The sequence below is a fragment of the Hoplias malabaricus genome, chromosome 3 (genome assembly GCF_029633855.1).
Source record: "Hoplias malabaricus isolate fHopMal1 chromosome 3, fHopMal1.hap1, whole genome shotgun sequence".
Lineage (NCBI taxonomy): Eukaryota > Metazoa > Chordata > Actinopteri > Characiformes > Erythrinidae > Hoplias > Hoplias malabaricus.
Window position 1 is genome coordinate 65,751,624 of NC_089802.1, and position 21,415 is coordinate 65,773,038.

General features: G+C 39.3%; 1 protein-coding gene across 1 annotated transcript in view; it reads right to left on the bottom strand.

Moving 5' to 3' along the window:
* Positions 1–21,415, bottom strand: part of col28a2b (collagen, type XXVIII, alpha 2b) — a 76,247-nt gene that overhangs the window by 15,922 nt on the left and 38,910 nt on the right. The window contains exons 11-25 of the mRNA XM_066664056.1: positions 20,661–20,729; positions 17,665–17,733; positions 17,458–17,526; positions 14,408–14,476; positions 11,931–11,999; positions 11,552–11,620; positions 11,066–11,134; positions 10,908–10,979; positions 10,721–10,789; positions 6,786–6,857; positions 5,392–5,460; positions 4,991–5,059; positions 4,756–4,824; positions 4,566–4,634; positions 4,417–4,485 (exon numbers count right to left, since the gene is read on the bottom strand). Coding sequence (XP_066520153.1) covers positions 4,417–4,485; positions 4,566–4,634; positions 4,756–4,824; positions 4,991–5,059; positions 5,392–5,460; positions 6,786–6,857; positions 10,721–10,789; positions 10,908–10,979; positions 11,066–11,134; positions 11,552–11,620; positions 11,931–11,999; positions 14,408–14,476; positions 17,458–17,526; positions 17,665–17,733; positions 20,661–20,729 — 1,041 coding nt within the window. The remainder of the gene's footprint in view (positions 1–4,416; positions 4,486–4,565; positions 4,635–4,755; positions 4,825–4,990; positions 5,060–5,391; positions 5,461–6,785; positions 6,858–10,720; positions 10,790–10,907; positions 10,980–11,065; positions 11,135–11,551; positions 11,621–11,930; positions 12,000–14,407; positions 14,477–17,457; positions 17,527–17,664; positions 17,734–20,660; positions 20,730–21,415) is intronic.

Here is a 21,415-nt window from a genome sequence, read left to right on the forward strand (position 1 = left end):
TACCCATTGTTTACTCTTTTTCTGGTGGCTATGCCAGCTACATTTTGTGTATATCCGTGTACAGTGAGGGCAGAATAATATATGTAGGAAGACTGTGTATTATTTGGTTAAGGATTATGTAAAACATAGTTTTTTCTGAATGATATTGCATTGTGTTAACATAAAATATATTATATTGCAAAAGTACGATTAAGAATCCTGGATATTCATTTAACAGGAAGCCTCCTTAAGTTTTTGTCTTGTCAAGCGTCATAAATTGGGTACAGGAAACATCCAATCAGGAACAAGAGATCATCAGTCCCTCAGGACCAATCAGGCATTCAAGGCGGGTTTCCTAAAATCTGGTTAAAAAACAGTGGTGCGAAAAACCTCACTCAGTAAAGAAAAAGAGAAAAGAGAACAGAAAGAAAATGTAGGGAGAGAAGAACAGAAGAGAACAGAAAAACAAGAAGAGATGAAGAAGCAAGTTTTTTTTTTCCCATCAGTTAGAGTTAAGGGAGAGCCCTGGCTCTTTCTAGAGCTCTCAGGTCAGAGTTTAGCTCTTCAGATCTCTTCAGGGATCTCTCAGGCATCAGACTGTCTTATGGCTATCTCTTAAACAGTGTTGGGCCCCTCAAGCAGGGTCCAGATAGAACAAACCCAGAACTTCCAACCAGAAGTTTTATTTTATTTTTATTTCTAGTAGAAAACTATATTTTAAGAAAATCTATAGTTTAACTCCAGCAAAGCTCAATGCCACACCCAGAGCATGAAGGAGACCTCAGACCTCTGACCCTCAAAGTGGTGACAAGAGCTTCAGAATCAGCGAGGGAGAAGGAGGACACATGCAAACTCAGAAGGATTTTCTGAGCAAAAGGCCCAGGAGAGACCTGCATGGACATGTCTCTCACAAGGAGGCAGATCAGCGATGATGGCGAATTCCCACAGAGACCTTCAGAACGTCACCAGCTCCGACAGAGTGATCGCCAGATCTGCAGTGCTACAAGGTCCCGTTCCGGAAAGCACCGCACATCACTGACATACCCCTAGCTATCTCCAGGGATATGTAAGGTCACATGGTTTCATTTGAACTCTTGCTGGGATAAGCTTTTAAATTCTGAGCTTTTAGAATTTAGAATCTCCCTGCTCTCTCATGTATCGTTGTAATCCATTTCATTATATGAATGTATAACCAATATTCAATATTTGATATTACAATTAATAAACCAGTTGTGTGATAAAACCAATCCTTGGTTATTTGTTTGTGTGTGTGCACCTTTCTTGCACAGAATTTTTACTTAGTTATTAGTTCAGATTCACTTTCGGAGCCAAGAACCTACAGTGGGTCAATGAGCATATTTCATTAATAATAATTAATACTAGCTAATTCTACTATATAATATGTAAAGTCATCTAACATGATGATCTACATGTCCAAGCTAAAATTGGACAGGTAAAGACACTACATATTATTTAATGACTCCCAAACATGGAGCTTAAGCAAATGAATTAAATAATTAATTAATAATAAAAAAAATTATCACAGACTCCACTATGTAGTATTTATGCCGCCACAACGTGGGGTGTAATTATTTTACTATTTGTAGGTTGGCAAAAGCCTTTTTGTTTTGAGATTGATTCATGTTTGGAATTGGTAAATAAACAGCCTGTGGGCTGAAGTTTTTCTCCTTCCAGTGTCTTCCATCTGGAGGATGGCATGGTCTTTGACACAGGGTTTTAATGGCAAACTTGCCATATTGTGGGATCTACAGTTAATACACAAGAAAGACAGTTCTCCTCATGCTGTGGCCTGCGTGAAACCCCACTTCTAATCCTGCCGCTGGCATGCAGCCTTGAGCCTCACATTTCCTCCTCTCTGGCTGAACAGCCACGGTTATCCAGTCAAGTGCTCTGAATCTACAGCGTCCCCTCTGCTTATTCAGCTAACGAGAGGAACCCTTTCCTCATCTCTCACCTCTTCGTGTTAAGCATGTTAAGCATTCATTCTGACACAACTCACCACCTTTTTCCCTCAGAACACTGTCTTGACGGACAGCTTTGCACTCTTTTAGACCCAGTCCCTCTCTGCTCCTCCTGTTCTCTCTCCTATCCTATCCCTCCTTCTGTTATCATCCAAACCTTCCCTTTATCATCCCGCCCCTCCCATTCTCCTCCTCCCTCGTTCTGTTTCTACTCATCAGCCCCCCCCCTTATCATCCCACACCCTCAGTTTCTCTTCCACTGCTGTGTCTACTGTGTCACTTTCATGGCAGCTGCTAATCCACTTCCCAGTTTCGCCATCCCCCTTCACTATAGAATTTCTGTCAGTATCATAATCAATAAAGGCTGTTCAATTTACTCAACCTAATGCTATTCCTCTACCATCTCACATGGTACTCAGTCATACACCAGTTTATTAAAGGTCATTTATTCATGGACTCTCTATCCAATTTCACTCACCTACTCACAATCCAGGACACCAACCAAACCCTTGCCCAAACTACCTCGCAACTTGACCATTCTGATGCACCTAATGACGAGCATTGCTGCAATTTTTGGCTTCATACGTATTCATAAGCCACACTGATCTCTTTCCCAACAAACTTCTGAGTTTACTGACGTATATTTAAACATAAGGCCTTAAGTGCAGTATTAAGAAATGTTCACTGTTCTGTATGTTTAGACGTATGCTCAGTGTCTGTGCTCCAAAGAGAGAAATATTTAGGATAAGCTGACAGTGAGGATAGAGACTATACATTTTACCTCTCACTTAGTCCCTTAAACATGCAAATGTAGACCAACCTTTACGTTCACCATATTTGGAAAGAAGAAAGAACCATATATATTGGGGTCCTAGCCAAGAGCTGGCAGATAGAGAAAAGAGAGTGAGAATGGGAGAGAGGCGAGCGTGCACTGAACCGGAAAACTCTTTCATGGGATCCTTAAGAACCTGTAAGACACTGTTTCTGTAAATAAAGATGTATTTACACCTTTAACCATGTCTGTGGAGATTCTTTTCCATCACCTGTTTTCACTATACAGCAAATAAACATTACCTCCCTGTTTCAGCTTTTATGGGCATGGTCTGTACTAGCAAACTGAAGATATGTAATAAAATAATTTTGAGAGTAGGACCATGCCTGAACTCCTCCCCTCAGCTTTATATATACCTTGCGAACTCACGTCATTTTCACATTGGACAAACATGCTCCTGCCCCCACCCTGTCTCCTCCCTTTTCTTGTATTCATCTATTCAACAGGCACCATGCCCATTACAGCCTTTACGAGTGTGGTCTGTACTAGCAAAGATAAAAATGCAACACAAATATTAAGAAGACAAGATATATTTACATATATTAGCAAAAAATCATTATGATCTAGCACTGCTACATATAAACACTACTTTGCGAAGTGAGGCCCACGCCTGATGTAAGCAGGGCGAGTAAGGGGAACTCAGAAACACTTGGGCTGGAGTTCTGAGTGGCTTCTGCTAGTGAAGAATGAAGCTGGACCCCCCTTGCCGGGCAAAGTCATTGGTGAAAGAGGAGAAGTAGGTGTGGTGGAGGGGTGCGAATTTCATCATGAGGAGAGAGGAGTGGTTTTATATGGTGCATAATGGCAAAGAGGAGGAGTCTGGGCATGGTCCTTCTCCCAAGCTTAAGTTATTTCATAACTCCATTTAAAATCAAGTAATGCGTCACAAAAACTGAAAGATGTTATCAGTATGTAAATATTCTTGTCAAGAAAAATGTAAATAGACTACAAACATCTTGAAATAGCTTACATAGAACTAGTACACATTTAAAAACAATGTGTATCTCACTGCCTTTATTTAGTATAGTGGAAATCTTTAAGAAAACATTAAGTATTAATCAAAATCCATATTATGAGCTTATGAACTCATGTTTGGAATAAATGAATATATATTTATTTAAAACAAGGCATTGTCCACTTGTTGGGGTTTAGAGAACCCTGATATAAACAATAGTGCTAATGCAATGTCTATACATATATTAGTTCAATAAATCAACTGCAGCAGAACTGTTGACTGATATACTTGCAGAACATCAGTATTAGATTAACCCGTATCGACACAACACACACTAACACAACATCACCATATCTGTGTCATTGCTACACTGAGAATGATCCACGACCCAGATCATACATTCTCTGTGTTGGTTCTGACCATTTAAGAGCAGGCTAAAAAGGACAAACAAAGTATGCAAAGCAACAGATGGACTACAGTCTGTAACAGTGAAACTACTAAATGCTCCTTTTTGATCAGAAGAGTTGAGAGAATGGACTGTAGGTCATAAACAAGGATGTGGTCATAATATTCTAATGTGACTGTGTATTGTTCAAATAACAAAGAAAAAAATGCATAATCTGTCCTCATGTTTTTGTATTTAATTTTTTTTTGTTGTTCTGACTTACTGGAGGTCCTTGTAGCCCTTCCCCTAGAGGTCCCGGCAGTCCTGGTAAACCTCTGAACCCAACATCACCCTGAAAGAGTCAGACATAAACTTCAAACTTCAACATATCTCAAATACATATAGACACACAAATACAGTTGTCAAAGTTACTTTTGGTCCTTGGATACCCAGTCCCTCTGGACCAGGCACTCCAGGAAGTCCAGGAAGCCCAGGAGAACCCTGTTAATAATATGAATGAGAACACACACACACACACACCTTTAATAGCAATTATAGACAGTATGCATACATACATACATTTCTGAGATGTTAAAAAATTGTGCAGTGTGGTCCAACTTACTGCTGGTCCAGGGTAGCCATCTCCTTTTGGGCCAAATAGACCAGAAGGACCTGGGTCTCCGCGGTCACCCTGAGAAACAAAACAGAAAAAGTGAAGAATCAGGCAACAGTTTAAGTCAGCTTCTAGATCAGAGTTAGTGGAGATGTGAAGCAATGTTTTACATGTTTTAAATGTTCTACATTTAAGCAAATATATATATATATAAGTATAAAAAAATAAATATATTCTATATTACCTTTGGTCCAGGAAGTCCATATCCTGTCTCCCCCAAAGGACCAGGATGGCCTGCTGGACCTATTTTACCCTGTAATTTAACATTAAAATATTTCAATAAAAAAATGTATTATTATATTTGGATAGGAATTATTATTGGCTTTGACCAGAGGAGGATGCTTCCCATTATGAATCTTGGATCTTCCCATAATTTCTTCCTCCACCTTCAAGGGATATTTTCCTTGCCACTGTATATACTGGCTTGGTCACATGAGGTTATTGTTTTTGTTTATATTCTATACATTTATCTGTGTATCTAAGAATATATTTTTAAAAATAATATAATGTATTAGTGTTTTGAATGATAATTTATAAAACCAAAAAATGAAAAGGAATAAAGTGGAGATTGTGTATCTTGTGTACCTTTGGTCCTACTAGTGAACGTCCCTGTTGCCCCGGTAACCCTGGCCTTCCAGGCAATCCTGGTTCCCCCTGAAACAGGTCAAATCATAACAATAAACAAGAAAACCTGAGTATTCTATAGTAATACCTTATGAACCTTATGGATTAAGAAAATATGCACTTTGCAGATGTAACAGGTAGGACTTGTTTATTAACTTGTTTGCCATTTAAGAGTAGTCCTGGATAACCGGTGAGGCCCAGTAGATATGTTAGGTGATTAGTTGTTTATTTTGGATTTGTGCATGTAATGTAGCCTACTGGGGTGCTTATACAGTAAACACACACCAGCCACATTTTGGTTTACTGTGGGATTGAGAAGTGATTCCAGGGCAGCCAACTTTCTTCTACTACATAGCTAGCACTAACAAGCAGGTAGGCCTTGCACAGAAAATCGTTTATTGGTATGGTTTTCCTTGTCATAACAGATAGTAATAGGTGGTATTTTTTTCTTCTACAGAAGCCTGCAAGTTTCTGAGAGTCAATCACTTTTTTTTTGGAGTATTTTATTTTTAATGGATTGTAGTATTAATTAACGGAGGACCTTCCTTCTTTTTTTAGGAACACAGACTATAGTTATATTTTTATTATGAATGGTATTTGAATAAACTATATGAACATTCATAAGTGAACAACAATAGGCCTGAGCCAGGATGATAAGATTCATCCTACAATTTGGGTTATATTGCTAAGGTGGGTCACCAAAGTTTTGGCACTACATATTTTTAAGTGGGGTTGTGTGGGACTTGCTTTAGGTATTTATTAGTGTTTTTTTTTCTATTTTGTGGTGATTTCCTTTTTTTTTTTTTTTTAAATTGCAGTGTCAACTGGTAGCTGCCTTGGGCTGGTGAAAAGACTGCTATAGCCATACTTAACCCTTCTTTTTTTAAAAATGTATTTTGTTTCTCTAGATTTTTTTCTTATTGTTGCATTAATTCTGAAGCATTATTGATCATTGACAGTATTTTTAAAGAATAAAAAGAATTGTTCCTATTTAACAGATTTTAATGAAGAACCTCTTGTAATCTTTACCTTAATTAATAGATCTATATTTCTGAGGATTCCTCATCCTTTACCTGAGGGTGACATAGTAGGTTACAACTTGAAAGTGGGCTTTGTCTAGAGTATTGAGATAGGTGTTAACGATGCTCTAGCAGTTGTAGGTCCTGGGACCTACACAGATGGTAAGTAAATCTCTATAAATCTGTTTCTTACAAAGCAAACACAGAAAGTAAAGTGTCATATTTCAGTTTAAGGTGTAATTTGAATGCCAAAAATCACATTTTCAATCACATTTTTGACTAGTTTAGGGTGTTTATTCATCCTCCTGAAATAACATTTTGTTGATCTTTGCTCACCTTTGCTCCTGATGGTCCAGCAATTCCTGGAGGTCCAGCCAAGCCACGAATTCCTCTTGATCCCTGGTCTCCCTACACAGTAACAAAAACAACCTCTACAATTGACTACGAACCAATCATGAGCTTATAGTACAATCCCAATTCCAAAAAGTTGGCACACTGTGTAAAATGTAAATAAAACAAAATGTAATTGTTTGCAAATCTCATAAACCTTTATTTTACTCACAAATGAACATAGAACCCATATCAAATTACTGAAAACTCCTTGGTGGCAGGGCTCCGGGGGTGGATGAGGTGTGCGCCGAGTTCTTCAAGGCTCTGGGTGTTATGGGGCTGTCCTGGCTGACATCTGTTTACAACATCAAAGGGACATTGGGATTGGCAGATAGGGGTGGTGTATCCCCTTTTTAAGAAGGGTGTGTTCCAACCACAGGGATATCACACTCCTTGGCCTTCCTGGTAAGGTCTATGTAGGGGTACTAGAGAACTATTTGGCTGATAGTTGAACCTCAGATCCAGAAATAACAATGCAGATTCCGTCTTGGTCATGGAACTTTAGACCAGCTGAGTGTGCATGGAAGTTTGCTCAGCCAATCCACATGTGATATGTGGGTCTTGAGAAGGCATTCATCCATGTCCCCCTGGGTAATCTCTGGGGGTGTTCTGGGAGAACAGGGTACTGGGTTCATTACTATGAGCGATCCAGTCCCTATATAAATGGAACAGGATCTTGATTTGCATTGCAGTAAGTCTAACTTGTTTCCAGTTGTGGTTGGATTCTATCAGGGCTGCCCATTGTCACCGGTTCTGTTCAAAACTTTATGGACAGAATTTCTCCGCATAATGGAGGGTGTTCGGGATGGTGGTCTCAGGATTCCATGTCTGCTTTTTGCAGATGAAGTGGTTCTGCTGGCTTCATCAGGCCAGGACCTCCAGCTGTTGCTGGACCATTTTGCAGCCAACGTGAAGCAGCAGGGATGGTACAGGGATGGTAATGTGAAGCAGCAGGAATGAAGACCATGGTACTCAGTAGGAAAAGTGTGGTGTGCTCTCTCCAGGTTGGAAGTGAGCTTCTGCCAAAAGTAAAAGAGTACAAGTATTGTGGAGTCTTGTTCATGCGTGAGGGAAAGATGGAGTGGGAGGCTGACAGGTGTGAATATGATGGAGAGGTTATATGTCATTGACTGGCCTGGGGACTCCTCGGTATCCCTCCAGCACAGCTAGAAGAGGTGGCTGGTGGGGGGGTCTGGGATTCTTTACTTGGACTGCTGCTTGCGACCCAGATAAGTGGTAGATGATGGATGATTCACATGCACAAAATCAGAAAATAATTAACTTTATTGGTTTGATTTGTTATTCCCAAACATACGTGAAACTGGACCACAAATTCAGTTTTTCATATAAAATAAATAAATAGATAAATAAATAATAATAATAATAATAATAATAATAATAATAATAATAATAAAGAGGTAAACAATAATGTTAACTGTTAGAGCATGATTTCTAAGGCATGCATGTATTTGAAAAAGTAAATTACTTGTAAAAGTAAATTAAGCTACATAATTCTTTTTTTATTTCCGTTGTAACTGATGAACAGAAACGTAATGGTATGGAATGTGTTTAACAGCCTGAGGTTCAGTTCAGCCTCAGGGAGATTCTGAGGCTAATTGTTGCTTATTTAAATTATGTTACATATTAAGTTCTATTAATGTGCTATAATCACATGATTTATTATATAGGGTTAGTGCAAACACGCTGTTTACTGAATTTTACTGAACTCACTGAATTTTTTAAACTGAGTGTCTTTTGTACTAAAAATCAATAATTAAAAAAAACCCCACAGGATTAAGACTTTGTTGCAAGATTCCTTTACATGCCTATGCACAAACATTTGTGCTGTCAACATTAACCTGTTAACGTACATGTTAGTAATGGGAAATAAAATAATAAGAAGAAGAATAAATAATTTTACCAAATTTGGCTATAACTCACATGAGTTATTGAATATAGATTCAATTTTATTTATGCTTATGTATGCATTAATCTCATAAACATCATTTTCTTGCACCCCTTCTATTCTTTACATATATTAATGAATGCAGGTGTTTTATTGTATGAGTCATGTGCAATAGAATTAATTTTTCTCCAATTTAACTTCTGCAGCTGAGCTTTGCCATGTTTGACTCTCCCTGAAACGTTTACTCAGCAAATGAAAAGATTGCAATTTAAAAATCCTTAAAACTATTGCAAAGTAATCCAACTAGCCATTGGTCATGCATACCACACTACACATTCCTTTTTATCTCACTACTGCAAAACAGGAAGCATCTGCATTTTAACTTGGGAATAATCATGATTAATCACTCAGTACTGATTGACATGATGTTACGCTATTACCCTGTTTCCTGTTGTTCCTAGTCTGTCTGTCTTTCCTAGTTTGTCTGTCTGAGTTTCCTTGTTGTGCTCCTTTAGCACATAACTCCTTTAGTTTTGTCACTATTGTTCTCACCTTTCTCCTTTGGGGCCTTGCCTTCTTATGTTCCTAGGTGTTCCTTGTGTATGCTCGTGTATAAATACCCCTTTGGTTTCAGTGTTCCTTTGTCTAGTCTTGTATGTGTGTTTGCTTATCCCGATATCAGCTCTTGTTTATTTTCTATTTGTTTTTTTTTATATTTAAATTACTTGCATGGACATCAGCTTCTTTGTTCCTGACACCATGTTAAATTTTTTTAACTGATTGACAACACTAATATAAATATAATTCTATTGTGTTAATTGTGCTAATTTTAAGTTTTATATTTATACATCATTTATTAAAGTTAGAAGAATAAAGAAAAATATAAATAATTGCTTTTAATCACATCACACTATACAAGTATTTAGTTACATTTATAAACTGAATATAAGCCCTACCAAAAGTAAACTAATAAAAACACTTTTATTAAAGACTTACTTTTATATATAAGAGGCTAAGAGTTTTTCAATTTTGTTGATGTAAAATGGGGTAATATTGTTACGCTTTTACCCTGTCTGGTGTGTTCCTGCTCTGTCTGTTTCCCTTGTTTCCTTGTTTGCACATGGCTCTGTAATTGTTTTGTTCTTGTCTCCGCCCTAGTCCCGCCTTTAGCCCTGCCTTTGTCTAATTATTGTCTCCAAGTGTTCCTTGTTTGTCCTTTATACACCTTTGGTTTCAGTGCTCCTTTGTCTGGTGCTGTGTGCGTAGATGTGTGTTTTCTCTGGCTTTCTGTTTACATGTGTCTACCCCAGTTCATGGCTGTTTCCTGTCTGTCCTTGTTTTATTCTGTTCAGTTTAGTCCTGACTTTATTCAGTCTGTTTTGCCCGTGTTTGTTTTTTCTGTTGGTTTTGCTTCTGTTTTTGTTAATAAATACATTGCATGTATTTAATTCCTCATCTTCCTTCCAAAGTTTGGCATTGGCAGGAGTGACCAAAGGTTTGGCTATAGCAGCCCAGCCGTGTACTGACCCTGTGGAGCTCCCGACAGACAGTTCTGGTAGAAACAGGAGAGTTGAGGTGCACATTTAATTCTGCCGTGATTTGGGCAGCCGTGGTTTTATGTTTTTTGGATACAATCCGGGTTAGCACCTGAACATCCCTTTCAGACAGCTTGCGTCCACAGTTAATCCTGTTGGATGTGTTCTTCTTGGTGGTATGCTGACATTACCCTGGATACCGTGGCTCTTGATACATTAAAAAGACTTGCTGTCTTGGTCACAGATGAGCCAGCAAGATATGCCCCAAGAATTTGTCCTCTTTAGAACTCTGGTATGTCACCCATATGTTGTGTGCATTGCAATATTTTGAGCAAAACTGTGCATATATATATATATTTATAGTTATATATTACATTATGTGTCATTTATATTGAGAAGAGGGTTGCTCGCTACTCTCAAATCTGAGAAAGCAATCTTACTTTTTCACCCTGGATGCCAACCCCATGCAATCCCTCAGGACCCTTAAAACCTGGAGCACCAGGTTCCCCCTGAAACACACACATATAAACATTTACCCCATGTTCACCTTATTTTGTTCTGACAATATAAAAACATATGGTTTTTATACTTTTTTCCAGAGTCATGGCCAATATTGTTATTCACTACCTTCTGCCCTGGAGCTCCATCCTCGCCAGGTAAACCTGGCAACCCTGACAACCCAGGTGATCCTGGTTCACCCTGTGGAGGAAAAACTGATATTTAAAAAATATAAAGGGGAGTAAAATATAATTACATATGTTCAATGAAATTGGTGAGAGGCTGACCTTTGGTCCTGGTTCTCCTAAACCTCTTTCTCCTGTTAATCCAGATTCTCCTGGTAACCCTTGATCACCCTTAGAAACAACACACATAGATACTGTCTCTCACACACACATCCGGTTTTCATAACCAGTCATGATCAGTTTGCCGCCCTCCTAATTTGTCATTGGTCATTTTCTGTCCACAGGGCTGTTGTTCACTTGTTATAATGTTACTGGTGAAAAATTCTCAGCACAACAGTGAAACTGATGTGGTATTTTCACTGTTGTGTTTAGGATGAAAATGGTGTAGTATACTGTAGTAGCTTGGATTTATATAATGCGTTAGTGTCACTGTTATATTAATAGTGGAAACTGACCACTGATGAAGCTTATCAACAGTCTCATCTACTTTAAAAAGCTACAAGGAAGGGGTGTTTCTAACAATATTTATAGCTAACAAAGCAAGAATCATTTTGCACAGTCACTATTGATGTTTGGTCCTGCTTTTACTTTTGGTCCTGGGTAACCCTCGCCTGGCAGGCCCCTGACCCCAGGTGGGCCACGTGGCCCCTCCACTCCCTGCAGAAAAAAAAACCCCATAGTATTCTGTGATTAACATAGCTTACGACTGCTAAAGTCACAATTTGTTTCATAACATTGATATGATTTATAAAATTAAAAATGGTTCTTTGCTTACACTCTCTATCTGTCCTCTATAATTAAGTCATTTAAATATAAAGTGAGGTAAAAACAACGTTTGGGCTTGAGTCTTGGCTTTGTACTCTCACAGTAGTCACTTCACACTACATTGAAAAATATGTATAGTGGCAATATGCAGAGAGTACGTGAAATATTTGTTCAAAATTTTAATTTCTTAATGTGTCAGCACCTTTTCTCCCTGTATGCCTTGTCCAGGAAGACCAGGTTGTCCAGGTAATCCAGGAGGTCCAAAATCTCCCTAAACTTACACACACACATTATGCACAATCTCACAATAACATTAGATTAATGGTCTGTGGTGCGGCTTCTTAACATGTTATCGACATTAGTCGGCACTACAACATGGAATGCCCTAAAATCTGGAATGTAAACATGAGCTTAAGCTGCTATAAGCTGCAATATTTGCAACATATTTTTAGCAGTAAGTTATTTAATCTTCAGCAAAAATGTTGTGGTTGGTTGTTTCAAACACACAGTGAGGAACTGAGAGAAAAGCTTTTAAATCTACAGTAACTAGATAATATTAAATCACTAGGCCTGCCAAAAGCATAAAATGGTTTGACTTGTTAACTATATTGTTGCTGAAAACAAAAAAGTACAATAAATATAAAAAAATGTTCTTAACTTCTAATACCAATTCAGGTAAAGTGAATTGCATTATGTATTGGTTCATTCAACAGGTTGTGTTCTAATAATGTAAAAAAAAAATAATAATTATAATAAAATAAATACACAAATACGCTGATCAGCCAAAACATTAAAATTACCTGATTTGTTTCTCCAGTCACTGTCCATTTTTTCAGCCCCAACTGCCATATAGCTGCAATTTGTAGCTCTACAATTACAGATTGTAGTCTATCTGTTGTTCTGCATATTCTGATAGCCCCATTTCACCCTGTTCTTTAATGGACAGGACTTGCATAGGACCACTACAGAGCAGATATTATTTAGATAGTGGATCGTTCTCCTAACTGCACTGACACTGATCTAGTTCTGGTGTGTAAGTGTGTTTTAAACAGCTCTGTATCACTGCTGAACTGAACAGAACACCAACCAAAATATCCAGCCAGCAGCATCATGTAACCACTGATGACTAGACTAGTGGATGACCAACATAAACTAGTAGCAAAAAATGGACTACAGATTGTAGCTCTAGAACTAAGTGCACCTACAAAGAATGTTTTACTGATAGAGAGGAAAATTAGTATAGAAACAAGGATGCTTTGATTTTATGGCTGATCAGCATATATAATTCCATATATAATATAGATATAGCATATATAATACATATAGTCTATAAGTCTAATTCTTCTAATTCTAATTTCCTATTACCATTAACAGTGGAGAAGCCTAAATGTGTCAATGATTACTAGCTATTTTTATGACTAATTAGCTGTTTTTCCTTAGCTATCTATACCATATTGCATTTTATTAGGGAAAAGGCATGCCTTTCATGCCTTTCTGAGGGAGTTTGGTCTGAAGCCTTTTGTTTGTGGGCTGAAGTCTGATGTTTAATAACACGAGTTCTGAGACATGACGATGGTTTCCCAGAGACTTGATGTTGTTTTGTACGAGAAATTATGCCGTTCTGTGCAATGCCTGAGTACTGACGCTGAGGTCTGAGGATGTCCTAAAATGTACACCATACCTTTCTCACGCACTCAAATGGGAGCAAAAAATGTTCTGCAAGCATACATCTAATATTAACATCAGCTAACAAAGAACTAACTTTATAAAGAACTATAAAGTGTTAAAGAACCTAGTTAAATCAAAAGTCTTAATATGTTTCTTACTGTAAACTGATTAAAAAGTACCCCATTCTTCTTTGTTTGTTCTGACAATATAAATATAAAATCTAAATGTTGAAAATAGTCTAATTTACAGAACACCGGATACCTGCAGATGCTATGGGATGATTATACATTTATACAGAATATCTGTTACAATTGATAAATTTTTCCTTCTACATATATATTGCTTCATTATCATCCATATATATTATCATCTGCAGTTAGCAACACATTAAGTTCTTTTGGTTATTTATCATCATTATTGTTATCATTATCTGGTGTATAGTATACAGCCAAGGTGAGAATCTCTTGTGTCCAGGGTCGTTGGTGTTTACAAAGCAACTCTGGTGTGTCTTCTGCTACAATGTCTCATGGAAGCTAAAGAATGTTGTCCTGGTAACATGGTGTCTGTTGTTGTCTGTTCACATGGACAATTCTAGCCAGATGCAGCCATGATCATTAACCATCTGTGGGTGGCCACTGCACTCTCCACCGCAGGAGGTAATGCCTTCTATGACTTCTTTCCAGTACATACGTGACACTGTAGATCGAGAAATGTTAAATGGCTGCAAAACTTTATAAAAATTCATCCATCTGGCACCCATTATCACAATGGAACTCCAATAATTCATGTTGCTATGAGCACACTGGCCAGTGTTTAATTCCATGCACAGGACAACACTTCACAACTTATACAGTTGTGGGTGGTCCCAAGCTCTCACCTGAGGGAACACAACTTCATAATCAATTTTTTATGGCTATTCCATGACTTTTGCCATTTCAGTGTAAACACTTACTATGCAGTATTGCATGTAGAAACCAAATTATCATATGGGTATGTGAAATAGTGTGTTACCTTATCTCCTTTAATTACAGGTCCTATGGGCCCCCTTGATCCTCTTGGTCCCTCAGGGCCTCTGTCTCCCTGTAGAAAGTAATAAATAACAAAGAAGTAAAATAAATGTCCATTACTCTGTTTCACTCAGAATAGTCCACATTAGTTAGTTTGTTATTAATTACACAGTGTTTCTGTACACTCTCACACACTGTGTAAAGGTACAACAGTGTTTAAAAGTCCAGTTTTGTTCCCTAAGGGTACATTACATTCTCTTCTCCAGAAGAAGAAATAAATGTTTATAATATTTCATTATAGAATTCTTTCATATAAAAAAAAAACATAACATACGTACTGGAGATGAAATTGGGTGTATGAAATCAACACAACTTTAAAATCTACAATTATAATAAAATTAATTCATTCATTCATTATCTGTAACCCTTATCCAGTTCAGAGTCGCAGTGGGTCCAGAGCCTACCTGGAATCATTGGGCGCAAGGCGGGAACACACCCTGAAGGGGGCACCAGCCCTTCACAGGGCAACACAGACACATAGACACACATTCACTCACACCTACAGACACTTTTGAGTCACCAATCCACCTACCAACGTGTGTTTTTGGACTGTGGGAGGAAACCGGAGCACACGGAGGAAACCCATGCAGACACAGGGAGAACACACCACACTCCTCACAGACAGTCACCCGGAGGAAACCCACGCGGACACAGAGAGAACACACGACACTCCTCACAGACAGTCACCCGGAGCAGGAATCGAACCCACAACCTCCAGGCCCCTGGAGCTGTGTGACTGCGACACTACCTGCTGCGCCACCGTGCTGCCCACAATTGCCATTTTGGTTTTAAAAAATCCTAAAATTAAGTATAAATACTCTTATATTCACTATCACTAACATCAAAATCAACATTCTTTAAATCATCCAAACCAAAATTCATATGTACTTTTAATTACAGTGTTCCCAAGAACAGAATAAATCAATGCACATTCTTTTGCTGTACTTCTTTAATTGAACTTGGCACATGGCTCTTTGTTTTATTTCTGTCTTCCTGGTCTCCACATTTGCTCCTCCCTCTTGTGCCTCCTTTGTGTTACTGCCCCCTCGTTATCTGTCCCAGGTGTTTCTTCATTGTGTTGTCTTTTTATAGTCCATGTCAGTGTTTCCTGTTTGTGAGTCGTTTGTGGTTTATGGTCTTGCTTAAGATTCTTGCTATGTTCTGGTTCTATGTATATAGCCTTTGTGTTTAGCCTCTTTGTTAAGTGTTTAGTTTTTGTTTTGTTTCTTTGTGTTCTGCTCTGTTTAGCCCTGGTGTTTAGTGTTTAGCCCCTGTGTTAAGCGTTCTAGCCCTTGTGTTTATCCCCTTTGTCTAGTTCCCTAGCCTCTCTGTTTTGTTCCCTTGTTGTGTTCATTAAAAGTCTCCTGCAATTACCTCCATTCCCGTTTATATCTCTGACCACCCTGACACTCCCCTACACCCCACTACATGACAATGGTCTAAAGTAAAAGAAAAAAATTCTATTTTGCTACTGCTAATGTCATGACATCAGTAAAAGGAACCACATAAGCAAGAAGTGGCTGGTGTAGTGTGGTAGGTAACACTAATGCCAGTGCTTGATTCCCAGCTTAAGCAGAAACACCACTATCAAATTCTTTAAGCAAAAGTCCTAACACGGGACTTTGTAACAGGATTAAAACTATACATAATACATACAGGGCGGCACGGTGGCGCAGCAGGTAGTGTCGCAGTCACACAGCTCCAGGAACCTGGAGGTTGTAGGTTCGATTCCCGCTCCGGGTGACTGTCTGTGAGGAGTTGGTGTGTTCTCCCCATGTCCGCGTGGGTTTCCTCCAGGTGCTCCGGTTTCCTCCCACAGTCCAAAAACACACGTTGCAGGTGGATTGGCGACTCGAAAGTGTCCGTAGGTGTGAGTGAATGTGTGTGTGTCTGTGTTGCCCTGTGAAGGACTGGCGTCCCCTCCAGGGTGTATTCCCGCCTTGCGCCCGATGATTCCAACTAGGCTCTGGACCCCCCGCGATCCTAAATTGGATAAGCGGTTACAGATAATGGATGAATGGATGGATAATACATACATTTAAATCTAGGGTGACCAGATCTGAGATGGTGAAAAAGAGGACACGTCTTGCGGGTGGTGGGGGGGCTTACTTTTCGGCATGAGCTTTGCCTGACGTAAAACAAGGACTACTGACATGCAGACTGATCAATTAAATGTTTACAGAGAAGGTTATCGACCAATAACTGTAGCTCTACAGTCAGACCGTGCAATCAGAAGATTTTAAGCTACTTTACCACTCCCCCTTCTCACTCAAGCGAACCAAACGGAGTAGGGGAGGGTGGGACTAGTTTGTGAACGAAACGCTTCTCGAAATTCTATGTAAGCTCTAGAAAAACAAAATCCCGGACGTTTGTGAAATTCCGCCCAGACATTTTTTAAGTCTAAAAAAGAGGACATGTCCGGGTTAAAGAGGACGTCTGGTCACCCTGTTTAAATCTATTTGAGTTTACTTTTAACTAGAGGTGTTTTCAGGTGTGTATATGGGATTTGGCAGGGTAGGGGTATAATGATGATAATTGGTTTTGGTTCTTTTTCCTTCTAATCGAGTTCTTTCAAAAGGGTAATATTAATTTCACTTCAGTTATTATCCAAGTAAAAATAATTTTATTTGTAAATACTTTTAGATAAGTATGAATTAAGATTAGTGTATCCTCCTTACTTTTGATTTTGGCCAAACTATTACTTTGAAAAGAGACAGGCTGAGGTAATGGCTGTTTGAAGTGTCTGTAGGTCAACCGAGAAAAGCTTTGACAAGTGTTACATTTACACATGTATGAGTCCAGCTGTAAAGCCCAGGCCGTATACAAAGGCTATATTGACAAGGCCTACTTTCAATGAATGTTAGCATAAAACACACACAAACTTTAGATATATAGCATATCATGTGTACATGTGAATAGTAAAGAATTAAATATATTTAGGATAAAGTGAGAACACAGAAACACACTTTACATCTAATGGACAGTGACATGCACCTTTGGTCCAGGAACACCATCTCCTGAAGGCCCTCTCTCTCCTGGAACACCCTGTGGGCCTTGAGGCCCCTAGACATAAAAAAGGAGCATACAAAGACCAAGAATTTGGTTATATATTCCAGGCTATGTTCATCTAGTTATGTTGGCATATCAAAAAGAGTTAATAATAAATATATTAATGAACTAATTTATGATATGTATAATTACTGGAAGGCCATGTTCACCAAGCCCAGGAGGCCCAGGAGGTCCCATTCTGCCCTGGAGTCCAATCTCTCCCTAAAAACACACACAGCAATCTCACGTTTCATCTTGAGTTTGTATAAATCTGACAAAAGTGTCACCTACCACAGATATGCTGAGGTAATGAGCCAGCTCTGACCTGGTCTAAGAACAAACAAGTGTAATGCAGAATTTTCCTCATTTTCATCAAAGCAGAATGAAAATCCCGCTTCTTAATATCACTAACTAAAATATATCTCCCAATTTCTGATGAAATGCCACTTTAAGTTTCAGAAGTCATCTTCACATCCACACATGTTGAGTGGTTGTGCACACAACATCATGTTCCTCACAGGATCATAACAGCCCTGTGTTCTAAGCCCACATGTGTGCCTGCTGAGGAGCTCCCCTAATGGGATGTTGCATGCTTGAATCTGGATTTGTACACGAGTTTTGGGCCTAATACAGTGTTATGTATCTAATGCACCTCTCATCTTAAAAAGAAATAGGTAGTTAATCTGACTGAATAAAGCCAGACCATGCCTGTTAGTCACATTCATTCATTATCTGTAACCACTTACCCAGTTTAGGGTCGCGGTGGGTCCAGAGCCTACCTTGAATCATTGGGCGCAAGGCGAGAATACAGCCTGGAGGGGGCACCAGTCCTTCACAGGGCAATACACACACATACTCACACATTCACTCACACACTCACACCTACGGACACATTTGAGTCTCCAATCCACCTACCAACGTGTGTTTTTGGACTGTGGGAGGAAACCGGAGAACCCGGAGGAAACCCACGCAGACAAAGGGAGAACACACCACACTCCTCACAGACAGTCACCTGGAGGAAACCCACGCAGACACAGGAAGAACACACCACACTCCTCACAGACAGTCACCTGGAGGAAACCCACGCAGACACAGGAAGAACACACCACACTCCTCACAGACAGTCACCTGGAGGAAACCCACGCAGACACAGGAAGAACACACCACACCCCTCACAGACAGTCACCCGGAGGTAACCCACGCAGACACAGGAAGAACACACCACACCCCTCACAGACAGTCACCCGGAGGTAACCCACGCAATTATAATATATAATTTCGCCAGGCTGACACTCCGACCGGCAAAAGGAGTCAGTCAGTACTTGGTGTAGCGGTTAGCAGGTAACACACCGAGTGGCTACTGTAACCTGCTATTTTCTGTTTTTGCAGGTAAGCTGGGTGATAAATCATATATTACTGAGAGTACACAGTAGTATATTGTGTGGTTAAAATGGTGGACTCGTGTTCGAGGGGTTGTGGTAATGTGCTGCAGAGCTGTTTTAGGTCTGTACGTTTGGAGATAGACGCTAAGGCTAAATGTGAAGTCAGACTGAGTCTCATGCTAGGCTATGGAGTATATGTGGTCTTATACATGTACCAGTCCGGTTAGACGGCTGGGATTAAAGTCTGTAGTAGCCATACAGCTATTTTTGGTTTAAAACTGCACTATATGTCTTCTGTTTAGCGGAGGAAGTGTAAAATGCTTTCTGGTTATTTCATTAAGATTAAGATGTAAAAGAAATATGCTAAAGAGATATCCATTTAAAATGTTAGTTTAAAATACAATTCATAAGAGTACTGGGTTGAAAGGGATTAAAAACCAACTAAAACTGTTGTTAAAAACACTATAAAGCTCTAATCAGATTTCACAATGATACTGGCCTATACAGTAAAATGCGTTCTGGGGATTGAGTTCAAGTGATGCATGTAAAACTGTAAAAGTGCAAAGACAGTAATGTAATTGGTTAGAATAAGGATTGTTCAAAGAGTACTGTTTTATTATTTGGGTTTACAATGCAAGTGTATTGTGTCACGGTTGTTGTGAGGAAAAAGGAGTCGCTCAGTACTTGGTGTAGCGGTTAGCAGGTAACACACAGAGTGGCTCCTGTAACCTGCTATTTTCTGTTTTTGCGGTGCATAAACAAAATAAATATGTCGCACCGGAGATGAGTTGGCCCATCATTTTCAAGAGTGTAACACAGACACAGGGAGAACGCACCACACTTCTCACAGACAGTTACCTGGAGGAAACCCACGCACACACAGAGAGAACACACCATACTTCTCAGTCACCCGGAGGTAAGCCACACAGACACAGGAAGAACACACCACACTCCTCACAGACAGTCACCCGGAGGAAACCCATGCAGACACAGGAAGAACACACCACACTCCTCACAGACAGTCACCCGGAGGAAACCCACGCAGACGCAGGGAGAACACACCACACTCCTCACAGACAGTCACCCGGAGGAAACCCACGCAGACACAGGAAGAACACACCACACTCCTCACAGACAGTCACCCGGAGGAAACCCACGCAGACACAGGAAGAACACACCACACTCCTCACAGACAGTCACCCGGAGGAAACCCACGCAGACGCAGGGAGAACACACCACTCTCCTCACAGACTGTCACACGAAGCGGGACTCAAACCCACAACCTCCAGGTCCCTGGAGCTGTGTGACTGCGACAAGATTATCAGGCTAAATTTGTGCCATGCTCACATGAGTCTTCTCAGTTTCAGTCAGTTGAATCAATATTACCATTTTATTGGGACCAGGTTTTTCTTATGTCTACATTTTGTCTAATGTTATTTCTCCTAGAAGATATTAAGAGAATCACCATTATGCCTTTTGAGCCAATAGTGAGCATTCTGATTTATCACTACAGATTGGACAATGAAATTTTTGCAGTACAATTGTCCTCAGTATTGTAGGATTCTCTTTCCAAGAGGTCTGGGAGCTGCATTGTAGTTTCTTTGTTAAAGAATGACAAAAAATAATACACATTTAAAGGGTATATATTCTCTTTGCAAAACCTGACTACACATTTTACCAACATTTTACCTATTTAACCACAACTTCTAATTATGAAAGCTAATAACATTCATTTAATGACTTTTTCATTTATGCTGTGGCATTTACCTTTGGTCCTGGAAGACCTGTTCCAGATTCACCCTGAATACCTGGTGGTCCAGGAAGACCTCTCTCCCCCTAAACATGCAGCACAAAATACACACAGGCATACAAAGGCATACACACACGCACGTACACACACACACACAATTTATGTAGTAAAATCCATCACACACATGTTTTTGCATGAATTCCTTTCTTATGTGCATATGGGACCACATCAGTATCTTCAGCAACTGATCAGAATCATAGGGAAGGAACAAATTATTTTATCAAACCACATTGACATGCAAAGGGGGCTATCAAAATGAAATCATGAACATTTATATTCATATAAAATTATGTTTTCAAGAAAATATCATTGTCCGCCACAGTAAATTCCATCTAAATTTCAAGACAAAAATACCATTTCAAACTCTCACCATCTGTTAGCAAGTCCAGACTCAGTTGACACATCAGCCTTCTAAGTGCCTAACAATATACCCTAAAAATGATAAAGTTTTTCTGCTTACCTTGAAACTGAGATGCATTTACTAAGAATTACAGAGGGTTGGAAGGAGGAATGTGGATGTTTGTAACACACCAAAGAAATAAGTTTTCTAGTGACTGATAATATCAGTGAAAGTGTCAATCTGACTTCATATCATTTCATTTTGCAAAAAAACACAGGGGCTGAAAACCATTTTTGGCTCTAAGCTGTCAGAACATGCTGCTGATGATGAAACCTTTATTGTCATTGTACATTTTACTTATACAACAAGATT